The sequence below is a fragment of the Giraffa tippelskirchi genome, chromosome 12 (genome assembly GCF_054371585.1).
Source record: "Giraffa tippelskirchi isolate mGirTip1 chromosome 12, T2T-mGirTip1v1.2.pri, whole genome shotgun sequence".
NCBI lineage: Eukaryota > Metazoa > Chordata > Mammalia > Artiodactyla > Giraffidae > Giraffa > Giraffa tippelskirchi.
Window position 1 is genome coordinate 93117813 of NC_137286.1, and position 21535 is coordinate 93139347.

Genomic DNA, 21535 nt, shown 5'->3' on the forward strand with positions numbered 1-21535 from the left:
TTTTGGAACTTCACCTTCAACATCAGTCCATCCAATGAATAGTGTTGATTTCCTTTAGGATTGACTGGTTTGATCTCCTTGCTGTCTAAGGGACTCCAAAGAGTCTTCTCCAGCACCACAGTTGAAAAGCATCACTTCGTCAAAGTAGTGTTTGAATTTGAATGTAGTTTCTTTAAACTTCTATCACTTTTCCCTGCCGTGTATTGGGTTTGTGACAGAGTGGTAATAGGTATTAGATCTACAGACTAAAGAAACCACATGGATTATTGGTTCAGAGCAAAGGTTCTGGAAGCAACTGCTTGGGCAGTTGTCCTTGCTAGGTGAGTTTGTACAAGTTACTCAACTTCCCTGGTCCCAGTTCCCCCTCCTGTCAAAGAGTACCTCCCGCATGGGGTTTGTGGAGGTGAAATAAGTTTATATGGTTCAGTGCTTGGAACAGAGTAAGTTCTAGTGTGTGTTTTCCTCTAATGCTGACCCTGCTGCTTGTTCATAAACCATTTGTTACCAGCATGGATTTGGTTGAGACTTCGCTCTCAAGTTAGGGCTTTATTTGTTTAACTGCATTTTTGGGTTAAGGCCCTTTAGTCCCCCAGTGGCATGCTAAAAGTCTATACTAACTTTTAGAAAAACGTAACTGATCCTTTAGTCAGTGGATTAGTTTTCTAAGGCTCTGTGTGTGTGTGTGTGTGTGTGTCTGTGTGTGTGTGTGCTCAGTTGCTCAGTCATGTCCGACTCTTTGTGACCCCATGGATGGTAGCCCACGAGGTTCCTCTGGAAAGAATACTGGAGTGGGTTGCCATTTCCTTCTCCAGGAGATCTTCTCTGCCCTAGGAATCAAACCCACGTCTCCTGCATTAGAGGAGAATTCTTTACCACTAAATCACCAGGGAAGCCCTCTGAATTCTGGGGGCTTCAATATGTGAATTTGGAGGGGTGGATACAATGCAACCTGTAACAGTCAGGTTCCCTAAGCCCCCAAAATGTAGATGCACTAACTTCAGTCTAAGAATGCAACAGGTACTATTCAAAGGGAGAAGTTGGGAGCTTGGGAGCCATGCGATGCCTGGTGGTGCTAGCAGGAGCGCCATGACGTGACCATGAGTGTGTATGGGACCACAGCACACTCAGGATTTTAAACTGCATAAAATATCACGATTTAAAATTTTCCCCTAGCTTCTCTCTCCTGCTGTTGCTCTTAGTTGCCTAAGAGAAGTACATGGTGCAGGGCAATAGATGGAAGTGAGTGTGGCGCACAGATAGCCCCTCACCTGGGTCCAGCTCAAGAAAGACCTTTGACTTTCTCTGGGAGACAAGAGTGCTTTATTGTCTGTATACATGTTCACTCATTCAGGCGTGTCTGACTCTTTTCGACCCGACCCCATGGACTGTAGCCACCAGGCTTTTCTGTCCTTGGAATTCTCCAGGCAAGAATACTGGAGTGGGTTGCCATCTCCTACTCCAGGGGATCTTCCTGACGCAGGGATCGGACTCATGTCTCTATGTCTCCTGCGTTGGCAGGCAGATTCTTTACCATTATGCCATCTGGCAAGTCCCACTTTAGCCATTATGGCCACCTTAGTAATTTTTTCATCACGATCCATTTAAAAGTAATTTTTCTGTTATGACCAGTTCTAGAATTTATCAGCAAGGTTGCTAATAAAAAACTTTCACATCTCTAAAGTGTTCAGGGTTAACATTTACATTACAAATTCTCACCTTCACTGTGTAATTTTAGCAGCTTCTTTTGTTTCTTAATTTCAGGCAGGTCCTCCTGATTTGTAATTTAAGAGGTTTTCATGGTTCTCATCGATTTTTGTTTATTAGTGAATAAATTTGTTGTATGTTTTAATTGGGCTGTGAAAATAAGGTGGCATTTACAATCTTTTAATAGAATTCTGGTGTGTATACATAGGAACGTGAACGTGTGTGTGTGTGTGTGTGTATACACACAGAAAGAGGTTGAGACATAGTTTTACGGTACCATTGCCAAGAATAACTAATCTAGGAATAACTGCAGAATCTGATAATACAGGTGGTGTTTCTTGTTAGAAATAATTTGTCTACATGAACAGACGTGAATTCTTTTTAATTTTAAAACTGAACATTAAAATTACGCTACTGCCCTTTTCCTAAATTAGTGTTTTAATAGTCTTTAAAAAAAAAAAATCACATCTAGGAAAAAAGATTCTGGATTCAAAAGCCATTCTATTCCAATTCTCTTTAAGTAGAATACTTTTTGCTGTTATTGTTCTGTATGTTTTTCTTTTTTTGAAAGAGAGCTAAATTTTTTAGGACTATTTTGTTTCCATGAGAAAGACACTCATCTCCATCTTTAATACTTCTTAGAGACAACATCTAACTCTTATAAAATACACTGTGGTGTTTGAGTGGGTTTAGTTTTTAAGAATTTCACTCCCCAAAAGAACTGCAGAAAACTAAGAATATATTGTATCAATCCTCTCTTGCAATTGTTTTAGAAAAATTTGCTCTATTGTTGAAGTTGTGCTGTTTTCTATGATAACATTTTCTGTTAAATGAAGCTGCCACTATCATCATCAACTAAACTACCAAAATGAGTCAGCTAACTTTATTTTTAACCGCTTTTTAATTGCCTGCTGAGACTATCAGGAATAATGTAAGAGGATTTTTAAAGCCTTTGTAGCAATGTTTTGGTATATCAGGCTACATAAAAAGGTGCATCAAAGGTTCAGAATTCTCAAGTCATTTCCATGAATTTTTCCTTTTAATACTCAGCTGCAGGGCATGGAGAAGTAATGAAAACCCTTGAGATTTGAGGCTTTCCCTAAATTCTTGCTATGACATTCCATGGATGTTATACATACTATCTCTGAATTTACAAAGAATCAGTTGGATTTGGGCAACCAATGTACGTAACGAAACATGAAGGAGCAATAGCAGGATTTAGAACAAATGTCAGTGATTTAGAAACCATGTGTTTACCTAAGCCGAAGTCATTCGTCTAGTAACAAAAACCTACCCACGAGGTTGTACCGATGTCAAAGAACAAACATTTCATCCCTGTTTCAAAGCACTTTAAGATGTTATTTTAATCCTTACAATACCTCTTTGAGGTATGTAGGTGGCAAGTAATACCAAGATAAAAATTCAAAATGCAGAATAAATTGAACACTACTTAGTAAAAGAACTTTAGTTGATTGTGCTTTGTTGCTTTTCTGCTTTTCTTCGACAGTCCATTGGTGCTTTCATTTTATCATATTTTGCAGGATAGGACCAACAGCACGGTATACTTGCTAAAGCATTACTGTGGTCTATGAGAGTCGCTGTGTTTCCACAGCTTTAAAAAAATTTTACATTTTTAACAAATTTGTTTATATTTTAAACTTTTTATTTGTATTGGGGTATAGCTGATTATACCTGGTGGCTCAGAAGGTAAAGAATCCGCCTGCAATGTGGGAGACCTGGGTTCAATCCCTGGGTTGGGAAGATCCCCTGGAGGAGGGCATGGGAACCCACACCAGTATTCTTGCCTGGAGAATCCCCATGGCCACAGGAGCCTGGTGGACTACAGACTATGGGGTCCCAAAGAGTTGGACACGACTGAGCGACTCAGCCCATAGCCGATTAACAATGCTGTGATGGCTTCAGGTGAGCAACTAAGGGACTCAGCCATACATATACATGTATGCATTCTCTCCCAAACTCCCTTCCCATCCAGGCTGCCACATAACATTGAGCACAGTTCCATGTGCTATACAGTAGGTCCATTTTAAATATAGCAGTGTGTACCTGTCATCCCAAACTGGCTAATTACCCCTTCCCCTTATTCTTTCCTACTGGCAATCATAAGTGTTTTCCTCTAAGTTTATGAGTCTGTTTCTGTTTTGCAAATAAATTCATTTGTATCATTTCTTCTTAGATTCGTAATGTTGTTGTTGTTGTTTAGTCGCTAAGTTGTATCTGACTCTTTGAGGTCCTGGTAGCCGGCCAGACTCCTCTGTCCATGGGATTTCCCAGGCAAGAATACTGGAGTGGGTTGCCATTTCTTCTGTTTCTGTTTTGCTAAAAAGTTCACTTGTATCCTTTCTTCTTAGATTCTGCATATAAGGGATGACATATGATATTTCTCCTTCTCTGTCCACAGCTTTCTACTCATAGTAGCCTCCAGCGGAGATGAGCAAGGCACACATGTGATTTGCTCTCTTATCCAGGTGGAGGCATCCTACTTCTTTCTCCCCCCTACTTCCCCAGGCCTTGAGGGTCTGTGCCTACCATGAAAAGTGAAACGTCAAATATACAGCTCTTAAAGAAAAGAGATTATATATTCGGATGATCATACTGACTTTACTCAATGATCATATAAAAGTTGCATTAATCTTCAACATCTTCCAACTCTCACAACTGGATGCATCAGCTAATTAAAACTAGGATATCTCCTGGAAATGGGAGAGCACGGAGGGGTGATTTTCCTTCTGTGATTCATTGGTAATTTAAATTGGCTGAAGGGAAGGTAGCCACAGATAAGCTCTTCTGACTAATGCCAGCCTGCAATCTGTGGGTTGTAGAGGTGGCAGATACTTCTCTGTGATGGGAGGCTGAAGACGGGAGACCGCCTCCTGAACTACCAGCTGAAGGGTGTTCCACTCATGCTTTTTAAATGAAAACTGGGGGCATTAAGATAGGATCCCATCCCACTTCCAAAGTAAGTTTTTCTAAAGGTGCTTTACAAATATTCCTGATGCTTTATGCTCACTTGATGGCGGAGAGGAGAGGGCACTTTCTAATTCATTTTGAGGTCGAGAGGAACACAAGGGTTTTGTTTTGCTCTTAATTTTGTCTACTGTCTCATGTAAGTGAAAGTTATGGCTCTGGTCAATCCCCAGTGTGTTTAGCAAACAGAGCTGGATTAAATAGTATGGGAATAAGGTCCCCCATTTGAACTGTAGAATATATGCTTACTTGTTCTAAGCTAAATTCAAGCTTCTGAAACTCTTACTGATCTCGGGCGGCCTCGGGCCTGCAATGGCTTGGAGCAGGGCTTGGGTTCCCAACCAGAGATTGGGCTGGGTTGAGACAGTGAAAGCACAGATCCTAACCACTAGATCAGGGGTTGGTGACAAGGGCCCTGGCCCTTCAGCTTTGCAGGAAAGAATTTCCGCAGAGACGGAAAGTAACAAAACAAGTATTTATTAACAAGAAAAAAAGTACAGTATGTGTGGATAGACATACGGCGGACTCAGGGAGAGCGTGTCGCTGAGTTGTGCCCCTGTGGCAGTTTGAATTAGTTTTATGGGGTATTTCTTCTGGGTTTCCTTCGTCCAGTCATTTTGATTTGCTTGGTACACATTCCATATTTGGTATATGTCAGGATCCTCCCAAGTGTGCACACACATCTCTTAGCCAAGATGGATTTTTACCAAAGAGGCCTGTGGGTAGCCTGGCATTAGTTAGCATCACTCCCCTTTGACCTCCAAGGAATCTTTCTGCACATGTGTGGTTGGGGAGGTCTCCTGACCTCAAGAATAAGAAATGTGTAGTCTGGGCAGGGCCCTTCCTCCTCCCTTAATTGTCCTGCTCTTCTCATCCTGGAGTTTTGATCCACCAGAAAAGGCATCTCCAATTGCTTTACCCTGTGAGGGGCTCATCCACCTCCTGCCTCAATATGTGAAATGGCTTTTTGATAAAAATCCAGTGCTAACCACTTTCTTTGTTGGGGATAGAGCTCAAGAGAGCTGTTGAACTTGGTTTGATGTCTATTCAGGTTTAGGAGAGCTTTGGAAAGAGTTTCAGATGAGCCAACCATTCCGGAAGGGCAGGTTGCTCTTACTGAAGATGGTCTGAGGCTGTCTGTTCAAATAAGCAAGTGCTAATGGCTTGGAATCCCCCACATAATTTGTGTTATACAAATGCAAACATCAGCATTATTATTGTTATTTATAGTCTATCTCTAGACTCCTTTCATTAACATAAACTGGTTTCAGGCAGAGTTGATAGCTGACAAAGATCCCTCCACCCCCTAACATGTTTAAATGTCAATTTTCTGGAAAGAAAAAACTGTCATCAAATTAACCTGTGGTTAATTTCTCGGCCTCTAGAAAACCCCAACATTTTACCAAGGCAGAAATTGTGGAAATAGGTGATGAGCTCTGGATTTTGATAGTAGTTGGTTCAAGTCTGATAACAATTGGATAAGCTTCTAAAGTAAGTAAACTTACCTTCTTTAGTAAGTTTCTGAGCTCTCTGTACCTCAGTTACAATTTTTGTAAAATATAATTTCGAATAATTTCTACATTATTGGTTTGTTTTGAGGACTGATTCAGATAATAGCTATATAACACTTCATCCATAATTACTGTTGAAAATAGTAGTTTTTATTAACCCTGGGGCAGAAATAAAATGTGTATATTCTGATTCTGGGTGAAGAATGGTTTATGGCTTAGAAATGAAAACATTTTGAAATGAGAGATATATATTTGTATTTATCAATATACATATCATCTTATTTCAGATGATATATAAATCTGAAAAACAGGAGGGTGGGATCTCACCCAGCCTAGTTCTGGGTTGTGGAAAGAATTTTTCCAGGTTGGAATCTTCTGGTGCGCAAGCGCGCCATGTAGTTGTCAAATGTTTTGCTTTCAGTTTGTTGCTCAAACACAAAATTATTTAACGTACATACAGCATCACAGGAGACACATCAGGTTTTTCTTCCAGCATGATATCGGTGATCAGCTAATTGGAAGTTCCATTTTTAAATGTTAAACCTTAGAATGTAGAGTATTTCTGTGTGTCTTAAAGGCTGTATTTACCACAAAATAAAAACCTGATATTCCAGAGAAATATTCATTCTTCATCTATGTTTCTTCTCTGGCATAGCAGACTTCGCATACGGGTGGGCCGTGTGAGTCAGTCAAATCTGAAATTTGATAAACTCTTACCTCCTGTTTCTACAGCATAACTGACACAGACGGTGACTATACATATCATATTAACAACACACGTGCTCTGACTACACAGTCATTACCTCTTGTTATTGATTTTTATCAACAAATGACAAGCAACGTAGTCAGTTACTATACAATGCTAGCTGTTTCTTCTTGCTTCATTCTTTTATTACTGTCGTGGACTTTCTTCTTAGGGGTTTGTTTATAATCACACTTGACTCCCTTCCCCTACTGTTATGTTGTGGAAATAGGGCAATTTGATTGGAAAAAATGGATCATTGTAAAACGGTGATTAATTCTTATTGCTTAACGTGAACATTCATACATATTAGTTTTCCAAGTAAATAAGTAGGATGCCTTGTTAAACTTCCTTTCTGCCAAAAATGTAGTACCATCTGTGATCTACATGGCAGCTTTTTCTTATTTAATACATATGTCCCCCCCTTTTTGGAAGCATGCTAAGAGCTTTAATATGACATGAAACAGAAATAAAATAGTACAAACACATTGTGTTGCAAGCATGCATGCAAAATTCAGATTCACGACATTCAAAGAACTTGGGATTTCATGTGCCACCCGTTCGTTTTTATGACAACTTGCAGTCCTTAATGTTAGAAAAAAATTTAAATGTAATGTTGGGAGTTTGGGAGAGTAATTATATTGTTTTGAAGATAGTTAAGACCTAGTGTTTAAAATAGGCTGAATTTCATTAGTGATCTGAAAACCTCCAGTTAGAAAGTTAAAGTGAAAAGCAGTGCAACACAAAGAAAGACTTTTGGCCTGAATGCTAGGAGGTCTGAATTCTGATCCCAGTGCCTTGGGCTCTATTACTTAACTTCTCAGTGTCTGCTTTCTTACTTGTAAAATGAGGGGTTTCTGTGGGCCCAGTAATGATCACCTATAAATCCATCACCCAGATACAACTATTGCTAACATTTTTAGCCAATAGTGATACCTCCAACCTCTTAAATATCTTATCACCAGTATTGTCACAATGGCATTGCGAATGCTTGGTCCACTTTATTTTAAATGACTATATATGATTCTATCTAACAGATATGCCATTCTTTAATCATTCTCTATTGTTGGTCATTTAGATTATCTCCAAATACATTTTTAGTATTGTTGTAGGGACCCACAACTAGCCTCTCACTAACAATTAAAGCAAAGGAACAGAGTTTATTGAAGAAGACAAACATCCTCACAAGAGAACTGAAAATATTGGGTCTCTGGTTTATGATTTGCCCAGTGCTTGTCTCCAGTTACAGATTAGTGAGAGTCACTTGTATTAGACAAACAATCTGATGTAGCCTGTATTTTTTGATCATCCAACTCCAAGGCCTGGTGCTCAGTTCATACTCCCAACAGGCGTGGATGTGCATTTATTCAGTTTTTCTACCTCATCTTATTATTTTTCTTCAAAATGGTGACTATGATAATACTTCAATTCTTTTCTGCCTTAGCACTCCTTGTATCCATCAAATACTTTTTTTGTGTAATTCCTTCAAAAAATATTGTCAAGATGCATTGCTGATTCTTTAAAGAGTGACACAGTTTTAATTCTGACATCAAATATAACGTAAAGCAAAATAACATAAACCGTTTATGATCTGGGCTTCCCTGGTGGCTCAGTGGTAAAGAATCTGTCTGCAACACTGAAGACGGGTTCCAGGTTTGATCCCTGGGTCAGGAAGATCCCCCAGAGGAGGAGATGGTAACCCACTCCAATATTCTTAGCCTGGAGAATTCCATGGACAGAGGAGCCTGGCGGGCTACAGTTCATGGGGTCGAAAAGAGTCAGACACGTCTGAGCAACTTTCACTCACTCACTCACTCTTTTATGACCTCAAGGAATTTGCCATCTAAACAGTGTACTCTGAGATGCATGGAACCTAGCCTGTACATAGTAGGTGCTCTATAAATATTTGTTGAATGAATAAGAAAATCCAAAGAGAATTACTCCTCAAGAAAAATGAATGACTACTGCTGATATTTGCTATAGGCCAGGTTTCAGGACATGGGTTTAAGAAGCCAAAGCTGTGTTGTTTCAGGTGAATATTTTCTACGGGCAAATGGAAGAAAGACTGTTTTTAGTTGATAGCAGTGTATCCTAATGATTCAGATAAAATATTGAAAATGAGCAATTCTGGGGAAGAGAAGGTGGAGTATGAAGTTAAGTGCCATCTACTTAAGAAGAATAAGCATCCAAGCTTTTTACTCGTTAAATTGGACTTAAATTACCTATTTTGACAAGTAAGAATTTAAACCAGAGATCAATGTGGTGGGGGTGAGGGGTAAATATAGAAATTTCTGCCTGGGAATTGATCAAAGGAAACTATCCCCTCAGTCTTCCTGTCAAGGATGATGTAATAATTACTCTGAAAAGAGGCAGAGGAAAGAATATCACTATGGTTTGTGAGATGGACTTTGTGAGCATAAACTTCCTTTTTCATCTTAATTGTCCTTACCTGACATGAAATGTTTTTCTTCCCAGTTTAGCCACACGCACCAATGATAATGATTCCCACTTACTTATTAAGAAGTGAGAATCATTAGAAAAAGCCTTCAAAGCAAACAGCTACCAAAAAAATTACTGAAGGAGAAAATAAATAAACCTTTTTCTCTTAAGAAGAACCAGTACCAACCTAAATCCTTCGCCATCCTTCAAAGAAAACATTTACATGTTTTGACTAAAAAAAAAAAACAACCCACAAAACTCCTTTTGTAATCTTTTTTTTAATCTTACTATCACTATCATTTTTTTGTGTCTGCCTTTTAAAAATCTTTTAAATCAAAACTTTCAGCTCAGTAATTTCATCGAAGTAAAATTACAAAAATCTATGGGATCGACTGAGAAATACACCACAAAGTTTTATTGTGATTATCAATATCTTGGGATTGAGCTATGCTCAGTTGCTCATTCGTGTCCAACTCTTTGCTACCCCGTGGACTGTAGCCCACCAGGATCCTCTGTCCGTGGGACTCTCCAGGCAGGAATGCTGGAGTGGGTTGCCATGCCCTCCTCCAGGGGATCTTCCCAACCCCGGGTGATCCAACCCAGGTCTCCCGAATTGCAGGCGGATTCTTTACCGTCTGAACCACCAGGGAAGCCCACATTGATATTACGTGGTATTTATAATTTTCTATCTGCATACTGACATTATTGATGGGAAAGCAGGAAATTGAAGCTCTAACCCTGACAGCATCACTGTAACTTATGTCAACTTGGGCAAATCAGTTCACCTTGCTGTGTCTCAGTTCATTGTGTGGTGCCTCACCACCAGGGTGATCTCCAGATTTTCTTTCAACTTTAACATCCTCTAGGTCTAGCTGAAAAGAAAGTTCAGCTTGATACACCCATAATGGAGGGCAATTTGGCAGTGTCTCAGAATTACAAATGCACTTGACTGCTGACCCCAGTGATCTTTCTGGACATTCTTCCTGTGATGTACTTGCACATATGCAAAATCCCTTAGTTCTATGAGATTCCAGAACAGTTTGTGATCCCTCAAGAGTAGAAACTAGCCAAACGTCCTCCAGCAAGGGTGAGTAAACTGATACATACAATGGTATGGTAGGCGGCTATCAATATATATTTTAAATTTTTTGTAACCACGTGGCAGGGACATTGGTGCTGTAGGTACTCAGGAAAGACCAAAGGAAAGCGAATCTGTCATTTAAAGAAACAATTGGGCAGGATAGCTCAGAAGATTTCAAGGATCTGGGGAGAAAGTCTGTAAGAAAACTCCCTTAACTAAATACCTTCCTCCAGTTGAGGTCCTGAAAAACCGGAATTGAAATGAAGGCAAGGCCAAATTTGCAGTTGGCTTCCTTTGCCAAGCATGACCCACTTGGGCACCGCCTATCTGTAGGGTGTGGCCGTCTGAATGGGGGCTGCCTGTATAAAGCGCAGTCGGAAAGGTACAGGTTAGCAGCGGTTGTACACTACCGCCTTCCTTTCGGCTCATCATCTGGGTTACTGAGGTCCTCTAGCGGCTGGCTGAAGAGGCCGGAACAGTCTCAATTTGATAGTAAACGCAGAGACCACAGGAGGCGGGTGGGAACCAACTCTACTTTCAATCCATCAGGCTCACGACCCCCAGCCACCCCCAGTATCAGTGGGAAGCTGTTGTGATAATCGGATTATGAAGAAATCGAGTTTGGACGAGTGAGAATGTCAACGAGGACCAAATCTTTCTCTCTCTTTTCAAACTTTCCTAAGCGAGGCCTCCTTTGCTTTAGATGCCACTTTTTCAATTGAAGAACTGTCAGAAAGAGGTTTTTTTTTTTGCCGGGGGGTCGGGGGGTGGTGGTGGATTGGAAGCTGTCATTTTGGACAAAGATATTTAAAACTCTACCGTCAGTCTTACATCTTCAGTGATCCCATCTCTCTGAAAGGAAATGCCTTCCATATTCCTTCTAAAAAAAGCAAAACAAAACTTGACAAGTATTTCTTCTGCTCCCTGAGACACAAGGGCCATTGTCTTCCTTTGGCCCCCACAGATCTTGGCAGGACAGCCTGGACCTAGAGCCCAGATGGAGAGAGGTGGGGTGGGATGGGAGGGGCGGTGATTGACACGCGGGAAAAGCAGCCTAAAGCAACACCTGGGAGAGGGGCAGGGCTGCGCCCCCAGCCTTTGGTGGTCCCCTGTTAGGTTTTCACTTAACGTCTCAGCACTTGCATTCTAAATAGCAAAGCAATGACAAGCCAACAATCGAACTTGGTGTAAGTAAGTAATAAAGTGACAAGGCTCTCCCTAAGTGCTCTCCTCTGACCTCCCCCTTCCCCGTCGTCCCGGACTGACTCAGTGGACAGTCTGAAGTTCCCGCCCAGGGGAACAGTTTCCCACGGAGGGCACGAGGGTTGAGGCTGCCTTCGGGTCTGAGGGTGCGTGTGCAAGAGCAACCGTCTTCGGCCGGCGCCGAGCCCCCTTCCCTCATTTCTAGTCCTAGGTCAAGAATGGAGTGAACCCGGCTCGGGGCCGCTGGGCTGGCAAACGGCGCCTCCCCCCCTCGCCCCCCAATAGTCTACACCGACCGCCGAGGCTCAGCCCGCGGGTGCGGACAGGTGGGTTCCCGGCGCGGCGGCGGCGGCTGGGTCCTCCGTGCCGACTCGGCAGTCAGAGCCCCGGCCCCGCGCGGGGTTGGGGACAAGCGTGTGTGTGGCCCGCGCCCGGGGCCGGACAACTCGACACATCGCAGGGAAAGGGGGAAAAAAAAAAACCTAAACCAAACAAAAACAAACCCCACCGACTTGCCCACGTTTCTCTGCAGAGAAATCGTGGGCGGAGTCGAGAGGGGGCGAGTGAGCAGAACTCCGACGAGGCCGCCTCCGCCCGCCCACCCACCCACCCACCCACCCACCCACCCGGCGGCCCCCTGAGCGCCGAGCGTCCCCGGCCCCCGCCCGGCCCAGCTTCGGGCTCCCGAGCGCAGGTCGAGCCGAAGGGGGCGGCTCGTTCCACTCGGGCTTCCCGAGTACTCGGCTGGGCTCCTCAGTAGTAAACAAAAGTGTCGCCGCCGCCTCCACGTTGGTTCGCCTCCTAGCAATCAAAACACTGAGAGGGCGAGAGACTCACAGAAACACTCGAGAATTACCAGAAAATAATAACAGAGAGCCAAAAAAAAAAAGAGAGCGAGCGAGGGAGAGTGTGCATGTGAAATAGAAAAACACCCCACTACCCCCCACCAACCCACTGCCTCCTCCCCGTGGAAAACCGAGCCCCGCCCAGGCCGGCGCCCATTGGCGGCCCGGGCGGCGCCGCCGCGCTCTCATTGGTCGCGGGGGCCGTCCGTCAGGGGCGGGCCGGCGCGCGCGCCGCCGCCGCCGCCGGCGGGGGGCGGCGGCAGATCCCGTAAGTCGGGGCGGCCGCGTAGTCGCTGCAGCTGCTGCCGCCGCCGCCGCATTCAACAGGCAGCAGCGCCGCGGTCGCGCCCGCCCGGGGAGAGCGAGCGGCGCCGCGGCGTCCGTCCGTCCGTCCTTCGTTCGGCGGGGAGCGCGGCGCCAGCGCTGTCGGGGCCCCGACGACTCTGGCCTGCCGTCCCGTCAGTGCAGTGGACCCGGAGGCGCCTAGATGCGGACGGAGCCGTGAAGTTAAGTTCTGGGCTCGCGCTTCCACTCCGCCGCCGCGCCTCCCTCCCGGTTTCCGTCCGCTCGCTGCACCGACCTCACCCCTTCCCGCAGATCTCGGACCGGCTCTCGGCGCGCTCTCTCCCCTCGGCGCCCCCCCCTGCCCAGTGCTGCGCTTTTCTCACTTCTGGGCAAGTCCCGCGGCTGGGGGAAGGGTGGGGGGGTCACCATGGCCGAAGCGCCCCAGGTGGTGGAGATCGACCCGGACTTCGAGCCGCTGCCCCGGCCGCGCTCGTGCACCTGGCCGCTGCCCCGGCCGGAGTTTAGCCAGTCCAACTCGGCCACCTCCAGCCCGGCGCCGTCGGGCGGCGCGGCGGCGAACCCCGACGGCGCCGCGGGCCTGCCCTCGGCCTCGGCGGCCGCTGTCAACGCCGACTTCATGAGCAACCTGAGCCTGCTGGAGGAGAGCGGGGACTTCCAGCAGGCGCCCGGCTCCGTGGCGGCGGCCGCGGCGGCGGCGGTGGCGGCCGCGGCGGCCGCAGCTGCCGCCACCGGGGGGCTATGCGGCGACTTTCAGGGCCCGGAGGCGGGCTGCCTGCACCCGGCGCCGCCGCAGCCCCCGCCGCCCGGCCCGCTGTCGCAGCACCCGCCCGTGCCTCCCGCCGCGGCCGCCGCCGCCGCCGCCGCCGGCGGGCCGCTCGCGGGGCAGCCGCGCAAGAGCAGCTCGTCCCGCCGCAACGCGTGGGGCAACCTGTCCTACGCCGACCTCATCACCAAGGCCATCGAGAGCTCGGCCGAGAAGCGGCTTACGCTGTCGCAGATCTACGAGTGGATGGTCAAGACCGTGCCCTACTTCAAGGATAAGGGCGACAGTAACAGCTCGGCGGGCTGGAAGGTGAGCGGCCTCCGGGCGCACGGCCGGAGCGGGAGGGGTGGGTGGGTGTCCGCGGGAGCCGGCCCCCGTCTGAGGTCGCGGCGGGGCAGAGGAGGAGGACTGGGGGGAGCCGCCGGTGCAAGTTCGCTTGGCCTGAAAGTGCAAGGCACGCGGGCAGCGCGTGCAGGGTGAGGGCGAGAGTGGCAGAGGTGGGTCGTGGGCTTGCCCGGGACCCGTCGAGGGGGGGACAGGAATGAGTGTGTGCGTGCGCGCTCTAGTGCGAGTTGGAGCGGGACCGGGAAGGGGCTCACTGGGACCAGAGCTGGTGAGAAAAAGGACGCCAAGAAGTGGACCTCCGAGCGGCCAGAAAAGTTCGCCTGTGAAAGAGGGGGTGGGGCGGGGGGTTCACTGGGAGCTGCTCCCCCTCGGCTCGCGCGGATTCCAGCCACTGCTCATGTTCTCCCCCCCATCCCCCAGGACATCGGGGGTGAGGACGGCTCCCCGCCGCCCACGCGGCGCGCGTCCCCCACCCCCAAGCCCCGGGACACCCCGCGGAGCCGTTTCCGCCGCGGGAGGCGGAGGAGGGCGCGGCGATGGGGGCCTCGGAGCCCCGCCGCCCGGGGATGGAGCTGCAGGTGGAAGGGACAGGCAGGGCGCCAGCCGGGAGGCCCGTGGGGCCGACCGCGCCGTTTTGGGAGGCCGGCGTGCATTTTGTTTTGTTTTGATTGCGTTTCGAAGTGGCCTCGAGTGCCGGGGGCCGGGCGCGCCCAGCCAGAGGTAGCGTCTCCGACACGTGCGAAGGGGTGGCCACCGCCGGCGCAGCGCCGGCGCCCGGCCGCGCGGAGAGAGCTGAAGTTCAAGTGTGACTCTCGGCAGGGGCGGGAGCTGGCGACGGCGAGGGAGGGGCCGCAGGCGCAGGAAGCTTGCGCCTTTAAAGGGCCAGCGCGTTCTGGCCGCGCGCGCCGCCGGGCCCGGGCCGCGGGGCGGCGAGGCCAGCGCTTCTCCGCGCCAGGAAGTGCCCCGCAAACTTGGCCTCGCCCTAGGTTCAAGGCCTTTAATTAGGCACCGAGTGGCTCCCCTGGATGACCGGGGCTAGGAACATGTGTCCTCTGTTGCTTTTCCATCTTACCACGGAGGTGCAGATCCGAGAGGCAAGGCAGGGGGCTTTGAGACCAGTGTTTTGGGGGAGTTGGAGTGGAGTTTCGAATCTAGGGAACCGGAGGGACCTCCTACCTCGATGGAGATCCTGTAGATGAAGTGCCTCTGGCCCTTTTTGCCTTTCTGGGGAGAGAGAAAGACAGATACTCACCAGGAGAGACCCTGGAGGGGGCAGGTTCATCCCTACCGAGAGATGGAGAAGGCCATGGGGTGCTCAGAGAGCGGGCTCAGGGGAGGCTGACCGGCCTTCCGTCCGCCCTGCGGCTTCCAGAATCTGGCAGTTTCTCAGTGTCACAGGTGGAAGGAGGGATGTGAAGGTTCTGTAGTTGAGTCAGTCTCCTTCCTCACCCCTCATCTGGACTGTACAACATAGTAGTTTTCTTTGCTGCGCACTTGTTACACCAAGGTTGTTTACCATACAGTGTCATCCCAGTGGTTAATGTGTGTCGAAAAGGTTAAGTTAATCACATCGTATTGAAACTGGTGGAGAAGGAGCCAGGATCTTATTTCTTCCGAAGTGTTTTTTATAGTAAAAGCCTCACATATAATCTCATTCATTACTAGGCATTACATGCAATTTTACCAAGTGCTTCAAAAAGGTAAAGAGCCTCTGTACTTTAAGCGCGGTGTATATTCTTTTAAGTTAGAAAATAGAGGATGTCTGCCAAATTCAGTTTTACTTTAACATTTGAATTTAAGTACTTGACTTATTTATCAATTCTACTTGAGCCCTTATAAAGCATTTGCCATTAAAAAAAACTTTTTTTTTTTAATCATTCAGAGTACAGTATGTACTTAACACCGTTTTTGCATGTCCCTGGAAATGGATACAGCCTACTTCAGCTTGTTGGAGTGCCTTTCTTTGAAGATAGGGGAAGGCAAAGTTTGGGAATTATTTTTAGTTTCGCCTCTCATATGGCCTTAAAATATTCTTAAGCTAGGAATATAACTTAAATGTTTTCAGTTTTTTTTTTTAAGTGCTTTAAAAATAAAAGATTCTAAGGCTAAAATCCCCCCCAGCCATTTATATTAGGTTCTTGTTTTAATTTTTTTCCCCAAATGCAATTATAATTTAAAAAAAAATGTACTGCTCAGAGCTGGAAGATCTGTTAAATGTTAGTAAGAATTATTGGTCCCGAATTAGAGGCCCAGTGGCAGCTCGCAGCAGTAGCAGCTCCCGGTAGAAACGTCGTGGGGCTTTGGGAGGGAGCAGGCTGCGATTCTCAAGTGAGAAAATGTTTCAGGTGTATCAGTCAGTTGGTGCAAGTCAGGTTACAGCAAGTGCATTTTCACTTTGAGTAAAAGGGTATTTTAAGAAGAAAAGAAACAACCTGAAGTGTTTTCTAACTCATAACTCTGGTTGGAGTTTTCATAAAAATGAGTTACTTGTTAAAACCAAGTTTCAGTCTCAGATCTGAAAGACTTGCCATGTTTTAAAGATTCATAAAAAGGAGAAATTTTACTATGACTTTTAGCTTGAAAAAAAATTCAATTCTAAAATGCAAATAAATAGGAGAGGCTGCTTTGGAACTAAGTTATTTCCTGTGATTTACTGCAGGGAATTAGGTTGAATATTTAATTAAATATAGTTTGTTGTGCTTTATGTTCTGAGACCTGCCTGAGAATTTGAAAGTGATTTGCATAGGACAGAATAGTTGGAAAGCTGTTGAAAAATTCAAAAACTTTTAGTTCCTTAAAGACATTTTATTTGTGGGGTATGCATTTGTATTTGTAGGAATGGTATGCCAAATCTTCTCTATACTTGTTTGAATATTGCTTAGAGCTGTCATAAGGCTACACACAAAGTGGAAGCTGAGGCTTTTGGAAAACCCGGGATCTTTTAAACCATGTACAGTATTTATAAATAGTATTTATAAATGAACAGTATTTATAAATGAAACTTTATTTCTATGTTGTTTTTTTTTTTTTCTCTTCCCATACAGAACGTTTTCTAGAGCTTGGGAAGTAATATTGTGAGTTCTGGCTCTGTGTTTTGTTTTAAAATTATTTGGAACACTTAATATACCTGTATAAGTAATATATATATAAGTAATATATTTATATGTATATATAAGTAATAGCTTACTTCAACAGAAAGACCTAACAGTTGTTAAAATTGTGTTACTATGAGCTACCTGAGATAGTCTTTATTTTGGAATGAAGTTCCTTTTTGCATTTTCTTATAGTGTTTAAAAATTCTTACCTATTCTATTCTAAGGGCTTTCAATCTGCAGGTGAGTAATTTAGCCACAGACATTCCATAGCAGGTTTGATGGCTGCTTTCTTACTGCAGAATTATGTTTGACAGAATCCTGTGAGAATTACTGAAATTAACCTTAAAACCTTTTTTACAGTCAGGTGGAAATCTCAATATATGTATTTGAGGAAAGGAGCATGAGGAAAGAGAGTTGGGAAAGGGGCTAATGCAGCGAAGTGTGATGTCTTATTTGCTATAGGCTGAAAGTTATGTGGGCCTGATGTGAACATGTCTGTGGCTGAGATGTTTTGTTCAGAAGTTCCCAAATAGATGTCAAATATGAATACTTAATTGCCCCTCATAAGAGCTTCATTTTTATTTTACTTTTGGTCTTCTGGTAAATCCTTGGGGAGATGTGGCTGGAGGGGTGGCTTATATTTTTGAATGATATTCAGCTTTTTTTTTTTTTTTAAGTGACAAGCATGTGAATACTGGAAAGAAGGCATTTTTAATTCTCATGTCTGACGTAAACTTTAAAAAATGTTAACGTTTGTTGAGATGCTACTCCCCCCAGTTACGGAAAGGCTATGGCATTGGCAATGGACACAAGTATTGCCAGCTATCATGCACTGCGCGGGATCGTTTAAGTGGTCGCTTCCCAGGTGGTGCAGTGGCAAAGAATCTGCCTGCCAGTACAAAAAATATGGCTTCAATCCCTGGATCCGGAAGATCCCCTGGAGGAGGGCATGGCAACCCACTCCAGTATTCTTGCCTGGAGAATCCCATGGACAGAGGAGCGTGGTGGGCTACAGTCGATAGTGTTGCAAAGAGTCGGACATGACTGAGCCGCTGAGAGCGCGCGTGCGCGCTCACACACACACACGAAATGGGAAGGGAGGAGTGAATACTCAGAATCCCCGATAGGGAGGGTCCCAAGGTTTTGCTTGCCCTTGTTCTCTAACCTCTTGATCCAAGCTCCTCAACTGCAGTTCTGGGTGGCTTTCTAAGAGAACAGCCATCTGTATTAGCCTGGAATTTCTTTGGGAAGCCTGAACTGTTTGCATTTTTCTGGAACCCTCTGCCCTTGGAAATGACCCAGTACCCTGGCATAATGGGAATTGACTCTGCTGGGTTTTTTTTTTTTTGGTCTTTGTGTGCCATAACTTTGGGGCTTCCTGGGATTCTCTTAGAAAGGCTGTGTAAGCCCCATGGTGATGGGAGAGAGCAGAGGAGTTTGCAGTTGTGCTCCACACTGAAGGAGCGGATCCAGCCCTGCTTCTGCAGTTCAAGGTGTGCCTTCATAGTAGCAGTTTGCAAAGACTTGCCCAGTCCCCCACCTGCCCTGGTGCACACAGAAGTCTGAAGTTGCTAGATTGTTACTCAGTTGTGAACCGGAGAGGACCAGATAAACTTGAAAGTGTTTATTTTGGTGTGTCTGAGGGGGTAAAGGCTTGTTATTTCAATGGATACTCTGTGTACCAATGTACTCAAGTGTTGATGGAGTCTCCCTTTTTGTTAATTACCAATAAGGACCAACAATATTCAAGTCAGTGGCACAGAAATTCTTCGAAGACAATTACTCCTCTTTTTTTTTTTTTGTAGTCTTATATAGAACACAAGAAACATGAAAATGCTTATTTGTACATGGGTGATTTCATATGGTTCAACCTTTAAAAAAAAAAACAAAACCCAACTTTTTTTTTTTCTTTTTCCACTGGCATCCCAGTTTACTCCACTCAGTCTATCTATGGTTTATGGACTTGTGGGCTAAGCGCTGAAAGTACTGAGTCTTGGGTTGAGTTGTTCTTGCCACTTGGAATGCATTTAGGTCACCTCACCCCCCCCAACCCCCCTTATCTATTCTCATATAGCTTTGCTGTAATCAAAAGAAAGAAAAGTGAACTAGTTTGGGTATTAGGCCCAATAAAATTGGAAAGCTAAATCTGCACTTATTCTCATGTAAATACATGAGGATAATCTTATTAGTAGTACAGCTAAAGAACAGTGATTATTTTCAGTCTAGTCAAAGTATTTTCTTCCCATTTGTTAAATGATTATTGTAAGTTGTTATATTAGAGTCATTTGATTGATAGAAACATGATTCAGATGTGGATCCTGTAGGGAGGTTAGATGTGACATGTAATAATTATGATACATGGTAGCATGGTTAAGTGCTTTTGAGAAAAGTGGAGTTCTGGGTTGGCCATTGAGGTGGACCTTGAAAATGGAATGTTATTCTCCAAAGATTTCATGATAAAATATTCTCTACTGAACACTCGTCTACCTACCATCTAGTTTCTACTTCTGTCATTTTATTGTACTTGCTTTGTCATATATTTGTCCATTGTCCATCTTCCCATCAATCTTAGTTTTTAAAATTTATTTTTGGAATGATGGGTTGGCATTCATAAGGGCATGAAAATAGGGAAGCACAGTTTCTCTGTGAGATGGATATATGCTGCATATAGGGAAGATTTGAAAAGTATAAGAAGCAGAGTCTACTGTCAGACTGAACTTGGACTTTATATACGTTATAAAAATAATAGAAACCAAAGTTTTCTATGAGATTGTATCTTTGTTTTTGTAGTATAAGAACTTGTGAAAATAGGCTTACATTTTTAGTTTTCTAAATACAATTTCTCAGAAACATGCTCTCATGTAAGTATAGAGGCCCATGGAATGCGATTTAAAGACAGTGTGCTGCATTTGATTTAAAACTGATGTACAGAATTTGGTAATGCACGGAACAGAATCGACTTAATGTGACTAGTAGAGGTTTATAAAATGTTTAGCTTTTTGCTTGGTTTGTTCTTTAAAATCAACTTTCATGCCCAGTGTCCTGGGGACAGAGTGATTCAAAGAAAGATGATTGAGTGTAATTCTTAGTTTTTTTTTTTTTAAATGAGAAATCTTGAAGTTAGCAGTCTTTAAATAAACCTACAGCAATTATGAGTGAAAGTTATGTTGCTTTACAGTTTAAATGTCAGTTCTCATATTAGCTAAATATTAGATATCCTTAATAACTTTCTCATTATATTATATCTATATCCACTAACCCAAGTACAGGATGAAGAAGGTTATAAGGAGGTGTTTCAACAGATCCAGAGGAGGTTAAATTTAGATAGACTAAACCCAAAATTGACGTCAGGAAGGTAGACATAACTGCATGAAATCAGACTACTTGGAGTGAGTCTGACTAGCCTTTTGGTGAACTAAAAGGTTTATACAGTAAAAACTCTGGCACATCAAAAGGCAGACATACAGATATATTAAAACTTACTAGCCATTTTAGAAATGACAGGTGTTGAAGAAATGTGGAAGCTGTTTTACTTGTATGTTTATACCTATAGTAGCAGACAGCACTTTATTCAGAAGATACCCTGCTGCTGGGAGGGGGACAGTGATGCAAAAATAGACCACATAGTTCACCACTGTGAGGTTTTGTTAAGTAAGTTACCATCCACCTGGATGAAATAGCTTTCACAGCACACCAGGTCATCCCTCTTGTGTGATTGCTAACGATGTCTGGGTCATCTAGTCAAAAGCAACTAGGAGACGATTGGTCAGTCTTAATTTTTTCCCCCCTCTCAACTTCTGTAGATCGAGTGAGGGTGAAAATTGCTGGCCAGGTCTTTGGTCTTGCATTCCATAGCAGAGAGGAGGTAAAACATCTCCCTCTGGGCAGAGAGTCAGAAGTCATTGCGGAGGTCTGTGGGTTGACAGGTCATTTCTTCCACGGTGGCCCGTTCCTGCTGACACCAAGTCATATGAGTTCTTCAATTTGTAGTGATCGTGGGTGGCACTACCATCTTTTGAGAAGAGAATGTCACCTCCAAAGCACGTGGCCCATGAGTGTGTGCCTGTGACCTGGCATGTGCTCTTGCCTCTGACAGGTCCTGCTCTTCTCGAACCCTTGCCAGCCAGCCACCTACACGGAGATGCCCAAGCTGCCACCTTTTTGACTGTGACTTGGTTCTGTAATCTCTGCATTGCTCTTTGACCTCAAAAGAAAGTCTTTTTCTGCCTTGGTTAATTTTCTCCCCTAGATGATATTTGTCTTAGTTGTAGCATTGTTCTTTGTGTGGTTGAAGTGACAGACCTGAGCCTAGTACTAAACCCCATGATCTTAACAGCTCTGGAGATGCTGTCACGCTCACCTGTTTAAAAGCAAAGCTGTCCTGAGAAACAGGGTGGGAAGAGCCGGTGGCCTGTGTCCATTTGTTTTTCCTTCATTTGATGAAGTCAGATGAAGGCTATTTCTTAATTGCCTGTCCTTCTGAATCTAGAAAATGGGTCATGGTTTTGTGAATCTT

At 44.9% G+C, this 21535-nt stretch overlaps 1 protein-coding gene across 1 annotated transcript in view; it reads left to right on the top strand.

Moving 5' to 3' along the window:
- Nucleotides 1-12771: 12771 nt before the first annotated feature.
- Nucleotides 12772-21535, top strand: part of FOXO1 (forkhead box O1) — a 92363-nt gene continuing 83599 nt past the window's right edge. Inside the window, exon 1 of the mRNA XM_081547742.1 lies at nt 12772-13888. Within this exon, the coding sequence (XP_081403868.1) occupies nt 13223-13888 (666 nt within the window). The 5' untranslated portion in view covers nt 12772-13222. The remainder of the gene's footprint in view (nt 13889-21535) is intronic.